At 35.8% G+C, this 22,991-nt stretch overlaps 2 protein-coding genes across 2 annotated transcripts in view; one reads left to right on the plus strand and one right to left on the minus strand.

Moving 5' to 3' along the window:
- CERKL (ceramide kinase like) overlaps window positions 1-12,153 on the plus strand; it is a 50,150-nt gene extending 37,997 nt beyond the window's left edge. The window contains exons 6-13 of the mRNA XM_056496555.1: window positions 3,265-3,339; window positions 4,399-4,576; window positions 4,839-4,904; window positions 5,226-5,251; window positions 5,337-5,445; window positions 8,258-8,354; window positions 9,478-9,644; window positions 10,469-12,153. Coding sequence (XP_056352530.1) covers window positions 3,265-3,339; window positions 4,399-4,576; window positions 4,839-4,904; window positions 5,226-5,251; window positions 5,337-5,445; window positions 8,258-8,354; window positions 9,478-9,644; window positions 10,469-10,550 — 800 coding nt within the window. The 3' untranslated portion in view covers window positions 10,551-12,153. The remainder of the gene's footprint in view (window positions 1-3,264; window positions 3,340-4,398; window positions 4,577-4,838; window positions 4,905-5,225; window positions 5,252-5,336; window positions 5,446-8,257; window positions 8,355-9,477; window positions 9,645-10,468) is intronic.
- ITGA4 (integrin subunit alpha 4) overlaps window positions 11,820-22,991 on the minus strand; it is a 33,327-nt gene continuing 22,155 nt past the window's right edge. The window contains exons 18-28 of the mRNA XM_056496553.1: window positions 20,928-21,078; window positions 20,137-20,235; window positions 19,621-19,700; window positions 19,200-19,286; window positions 18,519-18,609; window positions 17,723-17,830; window positions 17,428-17,547; window positions 15,891-16,010; window positions 15,272-15,370; window positions 14,942-15,061; window positions 11,820-14,086 (exon numbers count right to left, since the gene is read on the minus strand). Coding sequence (XP_056352528.1) covers window positions 13,994-14,086; window positions 14,942-15,061; window positions 15,272-15,370; window positions 15,891-16,010; window positions 17,428-17,547; window positions 17,723-17,830; window positions 18,519-18,609; window positions 19,200-19,286; window positions 19,621-19,700; window positions 20,137-20,235; window positions 20,928-21,078 — 1,168 coding nt within the window. The 3' untranslated portion in view covers window positions 11,820-13,993. The remainder of the gene's footprint in view (window positions 14,087-14,941; window positions 15,062-15,271; window positions 15,371-15,890; window positions 16,011-17,427; window positions 17,548-17,722; window positions 17,831-18,518; window positions 18,610-19,199; window positions 19,287-19,620; window positions 19,701-20,136; window positions 20,236-20,927; window positions 21,079-22,991) is intronic.

Raw genomic sequence — 22,991 nt, forward strand, 5'->3', positions numbered from 1 at the left:
CATTAACAGCCTTATGAATATTCATGTCGTCTGGTTAATTAAGTTAATTGTACTGCAGAAGTGCTTGCACTTCCAAGGACAATTTTTTTCTCTACAATTTCTGTTTGGTACCTTCATCAGTCATACTTTACATGACCTGCACATACTCTGTTCTTACTGAGATGCTTTTGCACTTTTTGTTGGAAGGAGGTGGTAGGAAGTTGTTTGTAATGTCAATAAAATTGGTTGGTATTTTGAACAGAATTGCATTTTTGGAGTAATAAAATCTTCTTTGTTTCTGTAAAAAAATGCTGATGAGAGAGATGCTGCAATTGTATGGAAGAAACCTTTTCACATTAAATTGAGCAGCTGAAGTGAGAACTAAAAATGTGACTTATTAATGTGTGAGCAGTGCAAGTCATGGGCATCAAAGGTTTTTGGTCTCTGAAGTAATATGATAGTGTTCAGGGGAACACTTGTTATTGGTAAATAATATCTTGAGCTTGCATAGGGGAAAAGAGATTACTTGAGAGTATGAACAATGGTATTAAAATCATTATTGAATCATCATTTGAATCACAAAGGCTTGTATCATTATTTTTGTATAACTTTTATCATTTCTGCTTTGTTTATAGGCTGCATGTTTTGGATTTGCTTGTTTGTTTTGGTTTGGGTTATTTTATCTGGCATCCTACTTGTATAGGACTTAGTTAATAAGGCACATTTTTCAGTCATTATTGGGATCAAAAATGCTGGCAGCCATATACTAAGTGGAGTTTTTAGAGAATATGATGGTGCTTGCTCCCACAAAACTGTGCTTGGTCTTGTTCTTCAGCTTGTGGAAGGGTGGATGTGATACTTTTGTTTCTGAATGCAGAACTTGTTTTATCTTCCTCAGAGTCCTGAAAGTGGGATTTTGTCTTGTTTACTTCTGCGAATGTTAATGAGCTCCAAAGATTTAAGAGAAGGATGCAATTACTTGTGCCTATCCTGTTTAGTAGGAATGAGATTTAAGTCTCATTAAACTCAGTTTGAAGATTGGTACCGACTTCAGCTGTGGTTGTTTGGTATCTTGCTGACATCTGCATTGATAAATTACTCTTAAATCAGGATTGCAGCTTAAATTTACACCAAGCTTGATCTTCCAAACTGTGTTCCACCTTGTGCTCTTTAATTAACTTGATCTTCAGTGAGAAGTGAAATACATTTTTTTAGAATAGCAGCTTCCCTATTTTGACATACAGGAAGTAAGCATGATTTGCCTGACTTGTAACAATCTTCTGCTTGTACATGTGATTTCCTTTGTTTTGGAGACATACCCACAAACAGTTGATATGAGGTATATAATTCTGATTGAAGGAAATATTTGAGTATTTTTGAGTTACAACTTTAGCTACCTTCACTGGCAAAGCAGTACTAGTTGGATCTGGAAGTTAAATCCCTGAAGTCATTCAAACATGAAATAGTGTTGGGCATATACTTGTAGTATTCTGTGAAGAATTGCTTTTTAGGTCAAATGTAGGGGTTTTGCAGGTACACCTTAAAAGATGTACTCCCTTCCTTCATATAGCAGATATCTCTGATCTTATGGCAACTTTCCATGAAGTTCTGAATTACATTCAGAGGCTAAGGTGCTCTAAGGACTTAACAGGTGATGCTGAGATTCCCAGTTATGCTACAATTTTTTTGTTTAGAGAAATTATTGAAAGAAATCAAAGATATATTCCTGAATAAGAATAGTACGATGCCTTTAGAGCTTTGTAATTATGTACATCAGTCTTTGCAAATTCAGTATTTTTTCCTACGTTCTGCATAATATCAAAGTGGTCATTTTGTTTGGGGATAAACAAAATTTTTCAGTGTGGAACATGATGCTTTAAAAGTGCTTATTTAAATATTGAATACCTGTGCTGGTCTTTCCCCTTCCTCTCTTCTTGCCTCTACTTTAGAAAGACAAGTAATTCTCCATAAAACTTAGGGCAACTTTAACATCCAGAATTGTCTATTGCTGCTGTAGCTTATTAAAAAATTCAAACAAGAAAATCTATTCGGGCTCATTTTTATATGGGAGTGTTAGGTTCTAAACTATTCTTTTGTTATTTTTGTTCTTTTAATTAAACTGTTGTTGAATTATTCATCCCTTAATCAGTGACATGAAGAAGTCAATATTCTGCCTGTTTGGTGCCAGGCCTTTATTTTTCCAGAGGAGAATTCTTTTGCTCTGCTGCTTGGCTAAGTAATGCCTGAAATGAGAAAAATCAATTAGAAATTTTTTTAAAACTATACCCGTTTAGGAAAGACACAACTGCTCCTTCTTCATAATTTAAAAAATAAATTTATATTAAAAAGTCAGCTGGCACTCAGTATTTTATATCCTAGGCATTAAAGCAGAAGGGCAAAATTTACATAAATATCTCTATGTTTCTTACCCAGGTAAAGTGCCTTGACATAACCACTCATGGGCCTCCAGAACTCTGCTGATTTCTTTTACAAACTGACAGCTGATTTTCCACTCACTCTGTGCTGACATTGCTTGGTTTTGACTTTTTCTTCCATTTGCCACCTGATTTATTCACTCCCTTGTTTCAAAATCTGCTCTGCTCTTCTCTCTGGTGGCTGGTAGAAGGACTGGCTGCCAGTGTCCAGGTAGTGACAAATAGAAGTGAGATGGATCAGTTTTGGTGCACTGAATACAACTCACCTGTTTGTCAGATGCCTTATTCTGCCTTCCCTGTTTTTCAGTCATTGAGTTATTTGTGAAGATGATGTGCAGTAATTAATTTTATTCACTATTCCTTTTAAGAATCTAAAATATAGCTTGCAAGAAGCACAGCAGCTATCTTTGACTAGATTAAATATCATTTGGCTTGGAAAAGGTACAGTTTTGCACTGTCTGGGTATTATTTTACCAACCTAAAGATATTCCCCATATACATCTTATTAGATAATTTGCCTTCTAGTTCCATAGTACAGCACTTGGGTATGTAAGAGGTGATTATTAAGGGATGGTTTTAAAAACCTCAAACAGGCAATATTTTGAAAAGCTTGTTTCTCCCCCTGCTTTGATTTTTATTGCACTTATGAATGAATTTGCAGAGATTTTATATACCTCTGGAAGTTTTAAAGGTTGTAATTTAATACTATTCAGCATTTCTGCTGTTAACAAGACAATTTATGGGGAGGCTTTATGTTTTTGAAAATGCAGTAATTAAAAATGCTGAGTATATTTGTTCTTGTTATTCTGTATCTGATGTTTTTTACAGCAGGTTTTGTTCACTTTTACAGGTACTACAAATATTTTGGCCCATACACTCTATGGTATTAAACATGCAGTGACAGCAACATTGCACATTATAATGGGTAAATATTTTTGCATTCATTACCAGATTATAAATAATAATATATTGTATGTATGTAGAAGTTTGTCATAACCAGATGCTGAGTGAAGGCATAGCATTTTGCTGTGTCACTGTAACCTATATTGTAAGGCTTTTAAACCCAAATCCTGGTTTTAGCTCCAGGTGCATTTCTTTTTAATACCATCAGTTTCTATAAGAAAGCTTTATTCATAGAAAAAATTGTATAATTTGCCACTGGGTCTGCACAATAAATGGGTTTTGAATGTGAAAGTGTTATTATGCTAAAAGGGAAAAGTAGGTTGCTACTGCAAACCTTAATTTCAGGTCTTAGGAAATAGCAAATACTTTGTCAGGCAATGTTAATTGCCTGTTAAATGTCAAAGCAATCTTTCTTTATAATTTTTTTTTTAAATTAAAAAAGGGGAAAAAGAGTAAGGTCCCTCTTGAATATGTCTTCTCTTGGTCTTGCAGTCTGCAGTGGCAGAGCCTTTGCTCTGTTTCCCAAGTCGTAATACAAAACCCTTTACAGGCAAAATCTGAACCTGTCTTTCTTTAGAAATCAGAGACACTGAATCCAATGGAAGATGCCCAGGGTCTATTAAGGAAAAGTGTATATATCCTATCATGAACATAATCATATATTTTATAACTGTAAACATGAATACATTAAAAACCTATATTTAAGAGTTCTCATATTTCCTGCACTACAGTGTGCAATCATATATTTGGTGAAATGGTTGCAGAGATTTATGCAAATATTAGAGATACTACATTTTCCTTGATTTTAATTGTTGAAAATGTGCACTGAATTAAGTCAGACCCTTTGCAGCCTTATGAAGCAGCTGAATGTTTTACCATAACTTTTAACATTTTCAAGCATCTGAAATGACTACTTTGATAGAGTCTTAATTTTATCTAGATTGATTCTGGTTTCGATTAGTAAAAACTAGACAGAGAGGAGTCTGGAGGGATTTTTCCTCCAGCTGAAGTAGATGGAAAAGGAATGGGAAGTAGTGTGTCATTTGAAATAACATTCTGTTCTCTCTCTGTGAAATGTTAGGACACATTCAAGCAGTAGATGTGTGTACTTTCAGCACTCCAAGCAAGCTGCTGCGCTTTGGGTTCTCGGCCATGTTCGGGTTTGGGGCCAGGACTTTGGCTTTGGCTGAGAAACACCGCTGGATGCCCTCCAGCCAGAGGAAGGATTTTGCTTTCATCAAAACACTGGCAGATCTCAAGTATGCCAAGAGATGTGCTATGTTTTTCTAGTATTTCTCATTTTCCTGAGGAAAGTGAAATAATAAATCTGATAGAGAGCAGTAGTTTATGTTAATCACAGACAGATTTAACTCAGATGTGATGTATATCCCTCTTACGAGTTAAAGAGAAGATAAATTCTTTACATTCAGAATCTCCTTAAAACCATCTTAACTTTGGTAAAAGTCTGTCTAACAGTCAGAATATTGGTTTGCATCATAGTAAATGTCAATGCTTTTCCAGGCCAGAGGAATGTGAATTATCATTTCTCCCTCTACAAATTCTGCAGGAAGATTCTCATGAGGACAGGTAAGTAAAACTGACTCAAGAAATTGCAAAGCAACAAAAATATGTCTTTGAAGAATAAAATTGTACAGATTCTTTACTTGGTTCAAATTTAGTCAACAGGTGATATAATCTTAAAAAAAAAATTATTTTGATGACTGCAGACTTGTACGTATTGTAAAGTGTTTCCTGTAGACTGTTATAGAGGATTTTGTTACAAGGCAGTCTTCCACTCAGTATTATTGATTTGTTCAGTTCCACTAATATGTTACTTTTTTATAAAGTGTTGCTTAAATGTACAAAAAATTATTTCAATTTTTTACCTTCATGTTTCCACCCTTTTAGAAAGAAGAAAGAGAGAACAGAAAAAAGTGAGTTTCTGCTTTTAGGATTTTTTTAAAAAGTGAACCATGGCTGACTAACTAGAGTAATATAGAATTACTCTGTTATATTTAGGTAGCAAGGATCAATGGCAGAAAATTCAGGGTCACTTCCTGAATGTGAGCATTATGGCAATCCCTTGTCTGTGTTCAATGGCACCAAGAGGCTTGGCACCTAATACGAGGTCAGTATGGGTTTAGAGAATTAGTCATGTCTATAAATTCTGACATCTTACCTTAAGACCTTGGCTTTTCCGAGAATATGAGCCTATGTTTAGCTAGTCTAGTCCCTCTGGACTGGGGGAGGGAGCATAGACTGCAGCAGACTCGATAATCCCAGGAATTGTAATCAGTTTTTGGATCAGGCAAATAAGGTCAAGCAGTCTAACTAGAATTATGAGTGGATAATTGCTGTGATTAAATTAGTTGGCAAGTCTGACTTAAGTGGTAGTCATCGAGCAGTCATCTGTCATAGGATTTGGCTTTATGGGGAAACTTCACCCTTAGATTTTATTTTATTTTTTCAAATATAAAAGTGGCCCTAGTCTTCTGCTCTACAGCAGCAAAAATGAAATATTAGTCTTTCTCCTGCTATTAAGGACTAAAGTTCACACATGTCTTTTTCTTATTATTATTTTTTGCTTGGTTTCCCTCAGAACTTGAGAAATGAAGCTTCTACTTGCAATTGAGCAGAATAGCAAGCACAAACTTTTGTAGTTGTATGCAAAGTACAAAATGCTCCCTCAAAAAAGAATTTGTGCAGAGACCTGTGTGTGTGCATGAATGTGTACTAAAAAAACCCCAACACTCAGGAAAGTTTATGGAATGAAAGTTTATGTTTCATTAGATTGTGAATCACTTTTTTTAAAATTTTCATTAGGTGAAATTAGAGAAGAATTGATAAAGTGTTTTTCTTCAGATTTACTGGCTTATCTAATAGAATTTGACTTCTTGGAAACAATGTAGAACCAAATTATTTATGATTAAACTCTTAATGAGAAGTTTTCTTTACTACCAGGGTCCTGCTAATCTCATAGTCCTTAAGATAGTGCTCTGATGCTGTCCTGTCTTAGGAACTTTGTTCTGCATTTAGTGTGTTTACGTTCCAGTCAGTTGGAAAATTCTGATGAGAATTTTAGCTTTGCTGTCTCTTTTTATCTGTTTTCCCCCATTTCTCAGGGAATTTTGTGGCAACTCCATGCAATTATTGCAGGTTTGAATGAGCCAGTTTCTCTCCCAGTGTAGCTGCTCAGTGGATCTCCCTATTTTTTTGTCTGTTAAGAATACCTTTTGTTCTTACATTTCTTTTTAAAAATAATCCTTAAGTGTGGTCAGCTAGTAGAGTAGGAGGGGTAAACTCAAACAGGAGCTTCCTTTGTCATAATGAATAGCATATTGATTGTAAGTCTTTTCAATATGGGAAACAAAAATGTGGCACTGATTGTTGGAGGCTTAAGACCCACTATGGAAGGAACTCATCTGGGTTTCTTCTCTCTCCTTTTTCCCCAAGAGGCTTCTGCCCAGTGAAGACATTTGAAGTGGGATGCAAGCTTTGGCTGCTGCCTGTAACACCAGTTACAGGTCTAAATTTGCAGAGACATGTCCAGATACATTTAGCAGTCTGTGCTGTGTGACCCTGTGGGATGTGTTTTTCACAGCATAGATGTTGTGCTTCACTACAGATGGGGCTTCCTAGAGAATTAATAAGAATTCTTACTCATTTCTAAAGATGAAAGGCCCTCATGCTAAATGCCCAGTAGTCTGCTGTGCCCTTTTGTTGAAACAAATATGATAAGGAGGCAACTTTTTAAATGTCATTATCACTCTTTCCTGAATCAGCAAAGTACTGCTGTGCCAGGTGACTGGCTTAATGTTTATGTAACAATTACCCTCCCAGATAGTGCTGCTACCATAGTCTGAGAACATTCCTGATGCAGCTGTTCAGTAGCTATCTGAACTATCACTTTCAGTGCTGGTAGGCTGGAAGTAATTTTTTTAAACATTCAAGATATTTTCCAAACATAAATGCTGGATAAATAAATAAATAAATAAATAAATAAATGTATGCATATATGTGCAGAAGATGGGAAATACTCCATCTCTCTCCAGAAGGCAATCTCAGCAGGCACTGCCATGTTCATCAGATATTCTTGTTGAACACTGACCTGTCTCTCTAACTCAAATGGGACTTTAGGCATGGCTGAATGGATATTCCAGTTGTTAGCTTCTGTGTCCAGGTACATTCCATTAGGGAATGGGGGAACTGGCACTGGCTCACTGTCTGACCCCAGTTCTCAAGGATGCTAAAATACTCATGGTGACTGGAGACTGAGAGCCACTGAGCATCTGCACTGTGGGGGCTCTTCTTGTTTAATCTCCAGTACATGACTCTTTCATCTTGCATAAAATCCTTACTCCTCAACTTTTATTTTGTTTTGTGAAATGTATAAATAGAATTGCACTAAGAACTGCTAAGAGAGTGTGAGTTGGAGATGGCAGCCTTTGTTAGGGCAGCATGGGTGTTGGTGGAGGGGGTGGGGGAACCCACCAAAATTGGGTCTGTGCTGGGGGGGCTTCCATGCACCATGGCACTGTTTTCTGGGTACAGCTCTGCCTCACAGCACTTATGGTAACTGTTCCATGTTGTTGAGGAGAAGTAAAAAGAGGAGTTTGTGATGCCTGATGTTTAAAAACCACCTATTAAGTGGAAGAGCAAGCTTTTCATAGATTGTATGTATTGTGTTCAAGAAATTATGGCTATTGATAAAGGAGTTATTATTACAATGTATGTTATAAATATATTGATGCTGAATAACTTCAGTGCATAATTTATATTGATCTATGAGGTGGGGGTCAGCAAAAAGATTTGAAAAACCATTGAGACTATCCTATTAATTTACTCTTGCAGGCTTTTAAAAAATTTTATTTCTAATCTAGGCTATTGAAGAGCCTGCTATACTTCCAAATAATTGAATTATCTTTTTGTCTGCTTTTCAGGTTGAATAATGGAAGCATGGCTCTTATTGTTGTACAAAATACTTCTCGATCAGAGTTTATAAAGCATCTGAAAAGATACACCAGTGTAAAGAATCAGGTACCATTAATTTCTTTCTGGTGATTACAAAAAGAACAGTTAATCGTGAAAGTAGACAAGCTGCAAGAGTTAATGTCAGCATCCTCGTAAGGAGACTTAGCTTCCTGTCAGAATACATTAGCCCATTTTATCTGATTTTTTTTTTCTTTTTTTAAATCACTAGACTAATACAGATTAGCCTATTTCAGTCCATCTGTTGTGGTTTAAATTGTGTTTGTGTTGTACCATAGTTTTATGGGTGTAAAGCCTTTTCACCACAATAAGGAAATGCATGCTGTGTCTGAATTTTGTGTAGTACAGAGATGAAGAATGCAGAACTGCAGGGGCATTGCACAGCTCTGTCAGAAATTGGTAAGGTTGGTAATTTCAGCAGGTCACTGCTGTGCTGGTAGCAGTGGGTTGTGAGCATTGGGTTTTAGCAGGTATGCATCCCATCTAGTTATGATGTTTGCAGAACTGTATTTCAAAATTATAGTTATAATTCTGTCTTGGAAGAGAAAAATGAGCCATTCAAGCACTGATCTTATTGCTGTCTAAAGCCCCACTGCATGGCCTAAGCACACTGGTACTCATTCAAATGTTCTGGCATTATTTGAAATCACTTTAACAGGGAGGTCTGGGTTTGAATTCTTCTGCAGCCAGGAAGTTTGGGGGAGAGATGGGTGAAAATTCCAGGTGACAGCTCTAATGGCTGAATTGAGGAAATACTTAAGCTTTCCAGGACCCTTTTTATGCTTTTGGAGGAAGGCCTTGCTTTTCTCTCTGCCTTTGTACAAACCAGACAAGGAGATGTTTGGTCCTCCTTTAAGCTTAAGACAACCATTTACTAGAATCCTAACTAGCCTGGTTTAGGACCAGATTACTGGTAATGATGAACAGAGGACAGGAAACAATCTGCTTGGACTGTCACATATTCTGAAAGTATTTGGTATATACAAAACACACCCCCTTACCTCCAGGTTGATTGAGTCCAATATAGGAATACAAATGGAATACTACCATTTTTTTTAGGCACTATTTAGGACAAAAACACCACGTTAATCTATAAATGCTAGCTGGAATATATAATGGCTACCTCCTATATATTTCATCTTCATTTGCTGTCTGTTTGTGTTTGGTTTAGTTCAATTTTCCCTTTGTTGAGACCTACACTGTTCGAGAAGTAAAAGTACAACCAAGGCTTAAAAGTGGACCTGATGCCAAGGAAAATGTGTGTCTGAATACAGAAGGAAACTACCCTTGGAATATAGATGGAGACCTAATGAAGGAAGCATCAGAAGTTCATGTTCGGTAAGGTCAAATATCCTGTTTAGGGACCAAATACCCATAACAGATTAGTGCTGCTCTCCTGGATGTGTTACATCTCTGTAGAGCACAGATGGTACCAGGGTTAGGTGTTCTAAATGCTCCTACAATAGAGCTGCTGTGCACTGCAGGGTCTGGCCTTTCCACCATTGTTTGGGCCTCTGCCCTGGTTGCCTTGTGTTCATCTTTGCAAAGGTTTGTTACAACTCACGTGGCCTTTTCATCCCAGTGCTTCATCAGCTGCCACTCCAGTTCCCTTCTTTCTTGTTACTTTACTACTTCTTCTTTCTTCTTTGCTGTTACTTTACCCTTCCATTTCTTGGAGAACAGGTGCATATAAAGTGTCTCCATGAGTAGCTCCTTTTGGGACAAGGATTCCTACTTGGAAAGCAGCACGTGTAAGGTTAAGAAAAAACGTGTTTTTCTTCAATTGTGGAAAACTTAATGCTGCTTGAGAATAGTCTCCAGCATCTAAGAATGAGACTACAAATACATAGGAAATGGGAGGATTATCAGTGGAATTAAGTGGGCAGTGGCTCATTTTTCTGCAATGCACACAGGATTAGTTGAAGGCACACAGCTCAGAGTAAGTCTGGTATGTAAAATAAAAGGCAGATCATGCTGTAGGATATATATTATATTCTTCTAAAGATGATCCTATAGGAATTGTCAAAATGTAATTCACCCTGATTTATTTCCATGTAATAGCTCGTACACATTTGTTCTCCTTGCCAACCTCCAAAAGCAGCACACCCATTGCAAGAGTTGATGGCATTTGATTGATAAAGTTTGGCTTCCTTGCTTCACAGGGTGCATCCTCAACTTATTGATCTCTATGGAGTGAACACTGATGACCTGGAGAGTTCCCAAGTGACATGCAACTGCATCTAGAAGGGACACACTGGAAATTCTGTAATAAAGAATCCTGTTCTCAGCCCTATGCACAGCTTTCCAAGGTCTGGGCTTGTACAGATGCCAGTTGTAGCAGATGCTTAATTGGGATGTTTGTTCTATATCTGTATTTAAATTCTTACTAAATATCATATTTTTATCAGGTTCTATTTAGCTGTATTGAAGCTGTTTAGGTTTAACAAGAAAAAATGAAAATTGATTATATTGGTCTCTTACAAATTTCGGGTTTGAGAAGTGTCCATCAGAATAGAATTTTTTTTTGCAGTAGTCTAGATTTTTTTACAATGAGATACTTTTAAGTCTGCTGCTGCTATCCGTGTTGTCAGGTAACTCAGTTCAGCACAGAGAAGAACTATACCTCTACTCACCAGCTCTAGCTGAAGAGTGGTGGCAAAATAAAAATGCATTTATTTTTTTAATCAAATACTTCTGTTTCTAGTTGTGATTTTTAATGTTGCCTTAATATATTTGCTCTCAAAATGTTTCTAATCAAATAACAGAATATGCTGATATCCTATATGGCTTTCCTTTGTCAAAATGTATTTTAAAAAACTGCTCTTTGTATAAAATTAATATTTTCTCTGTGTTAGAACTGAAATGTTATTCAGCATAGTTTTTGTTGTTGCTGAGACTAAAGTTGTGATAAATAACTTAAGAGTTGACTTAAAATTTTTATAATTTCCATGTAGGGCATAAACATAATTTTATAGTGTTTGGCTTTTTTGTAATTTACTTAATATTGTAGACAATTATTTCAGAGGACAGCACATTAAGGCTGTATTGTTTCTGGGAACTGGCTTCCTTGGAGATGAAAAGCAGCAGACTGTGTTTTTCCATCAGCAGGACCGTGGATAGCGAATGTTTTGCTGTCACTCCTCTAGGAGCCCTTCAGTGCTCCAACAGTGGTGTGAAAGCTGCACTGTGTCAGGGCAAGAAGGACTTGTTTGAGATGCTTTCTGCAGGAAGCAGTCAAGTGTAATGCCAAGTCCAGTCCTTGTATCGTGCTGCCAAGCACTATGATTTTAAATAGTTGTAAATTTCTTATCTGTGATAAATACACAGGACTAAGTACTGCATCTAAAGTACTGCAGATGAGGATTTGGCTCCTTAACCTAAGCTGTTACCTGTTGTCCAAGTCACAAGGAGCCATCTCCACTTAAAATACATATTCTGTCCCATCAAATATTTTTAACATGCTAAGGCAATTCAAACTAAGCTTAAGTTGTCTAAAAAGGGATTCCAGCAACATTTAGTAGATTTAACTGTTATTTATTAAATGAAATTTAACAAAAGAATTGAACTTGCAGAACAAACAGCATTTGTTTAACTTGTTTGGGTTTTTTTAATAAAATGCAATTGAGTAATACTTTATAATCTTGCCACCATCAGGACACTGTACATCTTTTGTCAACCTGGTTTATAAAAGCTTCATAATTTTGCTTCTTATTCTAAGAAAATGCAGCCAACATTTACATGTTAACAATCAAATCTGAATAGAAAGTGTACAATTTCCAAGGCATCATTATCACATGTACTGACTTATGTAAACTATTTCAAAGATAAATAAAATGCTTTGGTTTCACTTCCTTGCATTGTTTGTACTCAAAAGAACATGAATGCTTATTCCAGTATTTGAGGTATATTTTTCACAGTATGCTGTAATGTCAAACTAATTTTTTTTCAAAGGTGGTTTTTTTTTGGTTAAAGTGCAAAAATTCACTAAAGCCATGTGGAAGGTAAGCATTTTTGGTACAGTTTTTACATAGATTTACAAGAAAGTATTTAATTCTTGACATACTTTGACTTTTTTAAAAAATATATGCACATTCATTTGTCCTTGCACTGTAGATATTAGAGGAAAACATACTTTGGAGTGATTCACATCTTTGGCATGAAATGAAGCAAAAGGAAGTTACAAAATGGTCCCAAATACCTTTGGAATCTGTGGGCAACACAGCTTCTATAGCACCAAGCACTCCAGTAGCAGCAGTGCTTGCTGAAGGCACTCACTGTGGGTGTGTTTCAGGCTCCTTCCCATAGGATGGTGCAGCTTTGAAGCATTTGTACAGATACGTCCCTGTCTTGGTGCAGCTCAGAAAGACATCCAAGGCCCAGCCTCACAGCCATACTCTGTCCTTCTGTGATTGAAGATGTTGAACATTCTCCAGCTGGTCTGGGGAGCAAAGGAAGGTTTTTTCCCTTGTGGCTTGTGCTGTTTGACCAAAGCTAGGTGGCAGTGCAAACTTAGCTAGCTGCAGAAAGTTCCTGGAGCAGCAGAGCAGTGGTTTGATCCATGTTTCTGTTCAGTCCTTTGCCTTTCACTGAGTGGCAGCTGAGGGTGCCTGTTTGGAAGGAATTTATCTGACACCTTCCCAAGAACCCAAGCTGGCTCTCCAAGTGACTTCCTTATTAAGTACTTTCTGAGGTACTTAATCTAAAATTTGGCCCATTAGTTGGCACTTGGAGTCTTTAGGGTATGTCTCTGTTTTGTCTGCTGAAGCCTGTCTTTTTTTTCAGGTTCTGGAAGAATGCCAGCATTAAATTCTATTTTAAGTATTATAGAAAAATCTTCAAATAAATAAAAATAAATACTTGTTTTAAAAAAACCCCACATAGAAATAATTCATTGGAGAAGTCCAAAACCTTATGGCAGCATTGTCTGAAGAAAGGATGAAACAAGTACCATGTTACAGATGGCTACAAATTATGATCTCCAATACTTTAATCTTTCTACAGCTGCATCTCCAGGCTACCCCACACACTTCCCTGCTCTGAATTCACCTTTGGCCTTCCTGGTTCTGGCTTGTGTGGTTGTCTAAGTACCATCAGTGATGTGGCTGTGGCTGTGAAGCCAAAGATTACAAGGTCACCTGCAGAAGCCCAGAGCTTCTGAGAGCTGTTTTTTATGTCTGTGTGTTCTACTTACAGTCCTATGGGTTTGAGCTCATTTACCCTTGGTAAAATGCCAGACCAAGATGAGAGAGGATTTCTTCTTGAATTCCTGATCAAAATATTACTGAAACTTTAAAAATTATAATGCTAATGTGTTTGAGATCTTAATTTTTGGCCAATCCTAGAAAGTATTACTTTCTACAAATACTTCCTTTTGGTAAGTAATTCTTCTTCTCTTTAGTGTTCTTCTGTCTGTTTGAAATCATATATATATATATATTTTTTTTTTTAATATATATATATATATATATTTATATGGCATTTCAAATATTCCTGGGAGACTTCAGAACAAATTGATTTACCATTTTCATAATAGAACAGTACTGTAAGTTGTATCCTCCATACAGTTCAAGGTAATAAAGCATGTTTTGTAAGAGCAAAGGCCTAGGTTTCTTGGTGCTGATGTTTCTCCTGTGAATTAATCTGAATTTTAATGTCTTCATTTTAAAATCAAACGTTTATTTGCCATCTTAGTCACTTTTGTTCCCACTTTTAAAACTCCAGCTGTCTCTTCTGTTCACGTCTTGAGGGACCGATTTGTATTTTCTTTTGAAAAAGCCAATCTGAAATACGAAATTTAGAATCTGTTGTTAGCAAATCTTTGTAATCAAATCTAAACCACAAAAGATTAATTAAAATAAAAATGAATATGTTTGGTGTTTATGAAGTATGGTATTTGCCAGTGCTTTGTCATACCAAGTAATCGAGTGCTACTCCAATCAAAAATATAGGTTTGCTTTTTCTTCTTTTACTTTTTGGGAGGCTAATGCTCTCCTCTATGGAGTAAAGACCTGGGCTTGTGAACTTCAGCAGTCCACAGAATCCAGTATTTTTAAAAAATATGGTAATAAAATGTTCCTTTTAAATTTCATTTCTACATGTCCATGTAAAAATGATGAATGGAGAAATTCTCGATGTAGGTAAAGAAGTTACAAATCTCTTAAAGAAGTTAACAATCTCTTAACCACTTGTCAGATGATCTGCATCCTTACTAGTTTTCTCTTTCACTTAGGCACAGATTTTTTTTAGTATTTATGTTGCAGTTTAAAATCTAAACCACTTTATACTGGTGTGAAACAGTCTTTTAAACTATCAATCATGTGTCAAGTGATATTATATGTGGAGCATCATCCCACAAAAATGATCCATTTGATATTAAATCATTTGCAAACATGAGATGCCAAATAAAACATTGTAAAGGGATTTGTGGTATTGAGTAACAGAAAATGTAAAATATGCAGAAGATGAAATGGAATGAAAAAAATGGAGAAATACTTTTGAAGAACCCCAAGTTACAGGAAGAATTCTCTTTCCTTAGAAAGGACAGATCGTAATAAAATGTTATTAACTCTTTTAACTAGATCCTTCAACAGTATGAATTCCCGACTTGAAGCAACTAAAGAATGCTTAAAACCTACCTTCCATAATATAAATGAAAGAACCAGTAACAAGGTAACACCAACTATTAAGCCTAGGGAAATAATTAGCACAGTAACATGGTATTTTGGCTTTTGGTGGTGCACTCCTTCCAAATAGACCTGAAAAACAGAAAATAAGCTTAGTGCTAACTGTTGGGGGTTTTCCCCTAATAGATACTGAAAAAACCTAGGAAAATTAATTAATTTTTAAAGTAATGAACACTATATTAATTGCTGCTGTATAGGTATATATATGGAATCCTACAATATTAATTACTGTTAGTTTTCTACTGTAACATGTTCCTCACAAATTCAAAAGAGAATTCTTACATATGCAACTTGCTTGTCCTTATGTAGTTCAATAACTTTTGCATTTTTTTCTGGCCAGGCCATTGCTCTTACTTCAAACTTCAATACTGATGCATCATCCTGATTAAAAAAAAAAAAAAAAAATTCTATCTTTTAAAAAATAACTTTAACACATTGATTCCTGCTCAGCAAAAATGATAACACAGCTGCTGACATAACCAGAATCTCACACAAACACAGAATGGTGCCTTTTTCTGAGCACAAAAGAAATTAGTACCAGAAGCTGGAATGAAGCCAGGTTGGATTTTACTTAAGTCCACATCCATGCTGCTTTTCTTAGAAAAGTACAATTTTGAGTTGAAATTAAATCCCCATCCTACATAATCCAGCCAGACTAGGCAAAGCAATACATACCATAAAGTGACAAACTAAAATACATATTTTTGTTTTTCATACATCACCTTGAGCCTTAGCATTGGCAATATAAAATAGCTTAAAACCTAAAACATTTAGATTTAATAATGTTTGAATCATGTTTCACTGTTAGAAAACAAATACTAACACCTAGAATTTATATGCAGGGAATACTGCAAATATGCCTTGAAATACTCCCCTCAAGTATAAAAAATTAATGTGTTACCATTTGTAAAAGTAAAGGAGTAGCCTCTAGATGCAAGTGAACAGTTGCTTCTTTTCCACTTTCCATGTTTCCCAACTGGCAATGTATTTGTAAGCAAAGGCTGTCATTTTTCATGCAGTACTGTACAAGGGAGGGAAAGATTAAAACTTAACTTTATCAGCTTTATAATCTTAGCATTAAAGACAGTAGGAACTGACTAGAACAAAAGGATTCATGCTTATTCTTGAAAACTCAGAGGTTGTCATCCATCACTGTCATTTCAGAGGTGTTAAAAGTACAATAACAAAAGACTAATTATTATACAAAACACATGTCCTTTTTATTTAAAAAATCAATTATTTTAAGACCAAAACAGACCAAATGTTCAACAATTTGTTTATATGTTTAGGGTTTGTTTTTACATTTATTTCACATTAGCTTTTACCCATAATAAAAAATGACTATAACTCTATGCTGTCCAGGGCAAACAGTGTAATTGGTTGATCCTTACATTTGTACACTGACAATTGGCATCACTTCACACAGCTTTGGAGAAAACAAAAACACAAGGCAGTACATAATTATGTTTGTTTTGTCTTTAACATTATTCTTTATGCAAGACTAGCATGCTGAATACTGATTGGATATTCTAGTGCAGGCTTTATCTCAATCATTGGCTGATATTTCCTGTAATGTGCTTACTTAAAGGTCCCAAAATAAAATTAAAGTTATTTTTAATATATTTTTATAATTTTATATTATATAAATTTATATGTTTATATGGTTTTTTTGGTTTTTTTTTTAAATGACAGATTAAACTATGTTATACTTTATCAAAGACAAGGTGCAGGAAACAGATTTCTATGAGGACAAAGCCTCAGCAATGCAAAGCTAAAACAGCAGTTCTGGTTTGGACTGTGTAGTGAGTGTCTGATCTCCAGCAGAGTCTGTGAGCAAGAACAGAGGGATGAGCTGGAACAGGCCACATATGTATGGCACTCTCCCAGCCTCTCAAATACTTTCAATAGCTTCCCAGCCAAAAATTATTTCCATATACTTTGTAATTCTTATTTATTTTCAGTCCCATTAACTTATATAGTCTTTCTTGGATTCAGTTATTTTTAATATTTGGGGTTTTTTTACCTAGCTCCTATTAGTTATGTTTGATGGCTCTGTTTTGATGAGGAAAAGACAATGAATATTTGATCTGCATTCTTAATCTAATTAAAATAAAGCCTGTTTTCTCCCAATGCATCACTTTCTGTTTGTTACTGAATTTCCTCTGCCATCCTGCTTGCCCACTCATTCAGTTCCATACCCCTTTGGCAGTTTTTTATAGGTGCCTGTCAACCACCCTAACTTCAGCAATGTGTCATTAATCAACTTTCTCTGCTCAGTTCTCACCTCTTTCACTAAAGTCACTTATGACTACCCTGAACTTATCACAGATCCCACTACACATCCTTGGAAGATGGCTCTGTGACTTCATTATATAAGATACACTCTTAAGTTTTATTCATACAGTCATTTCTCACTGATGCCAAAAGACAGGCCTTACCATGTGCCTCTTAGTAGGCTTTGAAAAGAAAGTGATGACATCCTTTAATATGTTATCATTTGTTTCTGCTGCAGTACAGTTTCTGGGATATTTATTATAGGAGCAGTGTCCAGCTGTTGTCTGCAAATAAATATAACATCATTATTAAAAATGCAAATTTCTGAAAACACATGGGGCTGAAGATGATCCTGTTCTAGTTCACTCTGCTTCACCATGGCTAGCAAATCAAACACAGTACCTGCTCTTTTTTATATAATTTACACAGGTACAAATACATTAAGTAACCTTTTCTTACCTTGATATCCAGTGGGTTGAATAATCTGGAGTCCCTGGGTGGAAAAGCATTTGGTATCATTATCTCTAAGTTGGTATTTGGAGACATGCTTGGTCCTGCATTGATAACCTTGTGGGGAAGAGGTGAAGAGTTCAACAGTTAAAGCTTCAAGGAACAAAAACATACATATATAAATACATAAAACTGCACAGAATGGGGTAGCAGCTGCTCTGTTATGCTGTCATGAAAGTGGATTGTGCTAGGAGTGCTAACAGTTTGCTCATTCATTCTGTGGGCTCACTGAACCCTTCCCTCCTCCAAAGCTGATGAGTAAACGGTGCTAATCTGTGATGAGTACCTGAGGTCATGCAGACTGCCTGCCAGGAGAGAATGCAGAGGGAACTAGGAGAGATTTATGTCCAAACTCCTGTTTTTAATCCACTGCAGACAAATTTGATGCTATAGATACTCTTATAAGAAGCTCCTAATTCCTTTTTTTATTACCATAATTACTTTTGAAGGGTTTCTGAAAGGAAAAGTGGCAATTCAGGACTGTTCTACCATTTTCAATCCTGCTTGTGTTAGGAAATTTTTCTCTGATCACTCAGTGGAAGATTTGCCAGGCCAAAATTTAAAATAAAAGTGTTCTAACAGGGATTAGCAGCAAATTCCCATCACTAATGTACAAAAATTACTCATGGTACTCTTGTATTCTTGAAAGTTTCCTTACTGACTGTCTAGACTGTCATCAGATGTCCTAAACACTAACCTTCAAAACAAGGATGACAGAGTTTATTTAACAAAGGAAAACTCTTACATGGAAAGTGAAGTTGATATTTTCCTTCATACATGTCACTGGTGGATCTTTCTCTTCTGCTCCATAAACAAATGAAGTTGGTGACACAAACCTACAATGGTTTAGAAATTGTTAATAAGCAGAATTCCTACATATCATTAGCACAACTTTCTTCTCCATGCTACCTCAAGTAAGACTGGTTGTAAGAAAACACCCAAGTTTGCTTTTAAGTAAATCTAGGAACACAGAGAGAAATCATCTGCCTATGGAATAGAAACCCTCTACATTTGTACTCTTTCCTCTGAAAAAGGCAGATGAACCATAAAAAGTCATAAATCCTCACCCAAAGCTATGCTCCATGAATGCCCCACAACAAACCCAAAGTATGGTTCATGTTAAGCAAGGAATCTGAGGATCTGCTATGCTTTTATTAAACACATCTTTCTCTAAAAAATACTACACTTTTAAAAAACGTTAGTCTGTTCAGAGACAAGTTCAACCACAGATACCAATGGTCTCATCCCACAGTAGTGGGAGAAAAAAACCTCTTACAAGTGTCTGGGTCAGAGCCCAGGATAGCTGTGCCAACTCAGTCCCAGGATTTTTCAGCTATGTCACACTTCTGCTTAAAAACTGTGAATTTAGAAAAGTAACAAGACAACTGTTCTGTGGATCTGCAGGTGATACCAACAGGTGACTTACCCATGAGCAGTTAACTCAATCTCATATCTTAGAGGTATAGGTAAAGTTAGCATGTTATCCAGCAACATGTTCCCAACTTCATTTTTACTACAAAAATGCAGAGAGAAAAATCTGTATTGAAGGCATCATCATAAGCTATACACAATTTCTGTAAAAAATACTAAACAGACCTTTCAGCTTATTAAAATAAAAATATTTAATTGGTAACAACATGTCAGCCATTAATGTCCCCACATTTTTTACAAGCATAAACCTACTTATTATTTAAATATCTATCACAATTTTTTTTTGGTAGTTTCTCTTTCGCTATTTGATTTGCAACCAATTTACTTCCTTGCAATCCTGCTTTGCTAAGCCTTTCCAGTTATCTGCTTTCCAAAGCTAGTGTATTTTTCATTGAGCAATTTTTATTGGACATTACCAGGTAGCATTAATGATGATGTTGAGGTCCTCTTCTGCTCTGGTTAATGAGCTTGCATCCAAGAGGAAACTATAATCCAGCTGTAGAACAAACAAAATTTTCCTTATATTAAATGGTAGTGTATCTTGACACAGTTTCAGTGCAAATATTTTATTAAGCTCATTTAGAATTTCCTGCCCTAAAAAAATAAGAACTAAGGAAATGCTTGCTTTCTGTGTCTTCTGCTCCCTTTCAATTGACCTAACACATATGTCCATGGCATTAGTCAGCTCTCTTGTCTAGAAGCCAAGCACAATCAGGCAATGCATAATACAAACACTGTTGTCCCTTAATGAATTATTACAGGGAGTGTTTAAGCAATTCATTTAAAAGTAGCAGGAGAGGAACAGATACCAAAATGATAAGAGATTTTATCTGGAAATGAAGAAGAGTTTCAGAGATTTTTTTCCTCCCCATGAAAATCCTCATAACGTATTTAAGGTGTTTTTAAAGCTAAGAACTTCATTTACAGCTTACCTTTGAGTTGTGATCCACATATAAATAGCCAACACTGCACTCAAGTGTCACTGCATTCATTTCTTTATCTAATACTGCACAATGTATCTGTTTTTCTTCCTAAAATAAAGAACAATGATTAAAATAAAAAGGGTTCTTTTTTTCAGACACTTCAAATTACATGCACACACTAAAATTGGGTGCTTTATATTTTTCTGAACCAAGTGTTTCTTATTTCACTGATGCCAACATGCATGACCACTTTAACATAACAGATTACATTGATTATTGCATCAGTTACTTCATCTGCTTCTTGCTTTTACTGAAGCTAAGGTTGATGCACCAGACCCAAACCCAGCCAAGTTAAAAGCCAACTCACAATGGTGGATCTAGGGGATTCTACACAGAGAACAGTTATTTTTAAAAGGCAGAAAGAATCCACAATTAGATTTATGACTTTTTATAACACTGTGTATTTGGGAAAAAGCAGATTTAATGAGATCTTTGTGATCACTCAAAACATGATCATGAGCCAAAAACCAGCCATAACATCCTGAAATAAATAATTTTTAAAAGTTTTAAAATTATTTTAGTTGTTACTGAAATTATGCAAGTTGTCTGTATTGATTAAATTGCACTTGATTTAGGTAGCTAGAAGTCTAAAAACTAAAAAATTGATGTTTTGGCAGGTTTGATGAAGGGATGTAGGTTTGGTATCTAACAAAACAATTCATAAACATAATCTGAAAAACTCCTGGATGAAAAAGAAATATATAAAGAATTACTGTTTAAAAGATTTTTTTTTTCCTTACCAATTCTAAAACTCGAATGTAATAAAGACCTTTAGGGATCTGAATGTGGAGGACAGTCTCATATGCATCATCTCCAACATTAAGCAGAGAAATGTTCAACAATAAAGTCTTCACACTTCCAACACCAAGGTACACTTTCTTGTCATGAGGCCTATAAAAATAATTATCAAAATGTAAATGGAAAGTGATTCTAGAAACAGCCTGTAGGCAAAGCTGCTCTTTTGGGTAATTTCAGTTGGTTCTGACAAAGCTCAGCTGGAGATGTAAGGGAAGGTTCTACTCAATTCTGTAACTAGGGTATGAGACCAGTTAAATGACGGTCACCCCTTAGAGCCTGAAGTGGTTAGTGGGAGAGCAAGGAAATTGTCATCCATCAGTCCAGCTGTGCTTCTGGCCTTTACAAAACCAGTGCTTTTCTTTACAGGCCAGAATAACAATCTATCACTGCTCCAGTATTTTCAGACATTATTTCAACATTCACTTTGCACTCAAGATCTGGCAGTGAGTTAATATGAAGAGGGGCACAGTGAACATGCCTCTCTTATGATCTAGGTAATGTTTTATAATCATGTTACAAGTACAGACACCCTATCGGGGGCTAAAAGTAAACTTCAGCTTGACATTAAAGTTTAATTAAGACTTGTAGAAAGGGTGCCTAGAAATAGACATTTATCAAATATTCTGGCTTGAAACCAAAGCATTAGTCACTGAACACCTTTGGGAAAGAAGCTGGCACTTATAAAAGCAACAGAAGGCAAAAGCACTGCATAAGCAGATAGGTTCCAAGACAAAAGCAAATTAAAGAAAAACACAATGTTAACATTTTGGTAGCTTGTCAAGTTTAGGTTAAATTTGAACGTTGTTTTAGTACTTACATACCCACCACTCACTCCTCTTACCCATGTTAAAGCCAAGCTCATTAACAATATGCTGTCACAAAGATGCCTACCAGCTTAACACACGAGTACACAAAAGCACCAGGTGCACATCTGGGACTACAACAAAGCTGAACTAGAGCTTTTCCCTGGTAATCATATTTCATTCTCCATTAAAAAATGCATGATGCAGACTAGAAATTTACAGAGCAGGCCAAAATCTAAGCAATTTAAACAAAACACAATAGTGCATACATGAAGACTTGTTACTCAGTAAATAAAGCATTACATCGCCATTCCTGTTTGATTCCATTCTTTTAAAACCAAAGGTGTTTGCTTTGCTCTTCAAGGATAATGAATGCATTCTGTCTAGACAAAATAAATTATCGCTTCCCAGCTAACTAGTTTTTAATCGAGATTCTAGGGGCACAAGGTAATTTAAGGTGATACTTCACACTTTATCAAGATATTTAGACTATTTATTTACACTGCAAATCTGCTACTGGTGCCTAATGTCAAGCAGGTATGCTGTAATTTGCTTTCCTTTCTTAGAGCTTGGAAGTACTTACAAAACTGCATTTCTAGTGTCACGAATGAAAATGCTGCACAACCATTCTTTCTGAAAAGTTTATGAGTGTTTAAATAAACTAACCAGCCTAAGAAAATGAAAGGGCTTAAGATACATGCTACAAGCCATATATTAAACTGGGAAGAAAGATACTCATCTTACTCTGACATCTATGAAGATGACAAAGTTTGTGCTCAGGATCACGCAGGTATGACTAATGTGCATTACGTAACTGTCAGCATCTTTTGATGCTGTTTTAGGTTGTTTAACCTAGTTGTTGTGATTTAAGGAGAATCAACTTTAAAAGTGATGAATGACAAAATAACAGGTACAATTCCTTTTGTTGCTCGCCTTTATTTCTTAGTCTGAAATCTAATAGTCAATAAAGAAAAGGTTGTGATGATAAAACATAACTTAAAACAATTAAGTGGCTCTTGTATCTAAGAACATTACAGCTCCAGTTTTGTACTGCTGATTGAGACTTCATACAGTGCAAGTATATCCAGAAAGAGCAGAAATAACCAACAGCTTATCAATTTTACAACAGTTATGGTGTCTGCATATTGAGTATGCATTGTGCAGTGTTATCTTAGCCCAGTTATATATGAAGTGTAGAAGCCA

Source organism: Oenanthe melanoleuca, chromosome 7 (assembly GCF_029582105.1).
Source record: "Oenanthe melanoleuca isolate GR-GAL-2019-014 chromosome 7, OMel1.0, whole genome shotgun sequence".
Classification (NCBI taxonomy): domain Eukaryota; kingdom Metazoa; phylum Chordata; class Aves; order Passeriformes; family Muscicapidae; genus Oenanthe; species Oenanthe melanoleuca.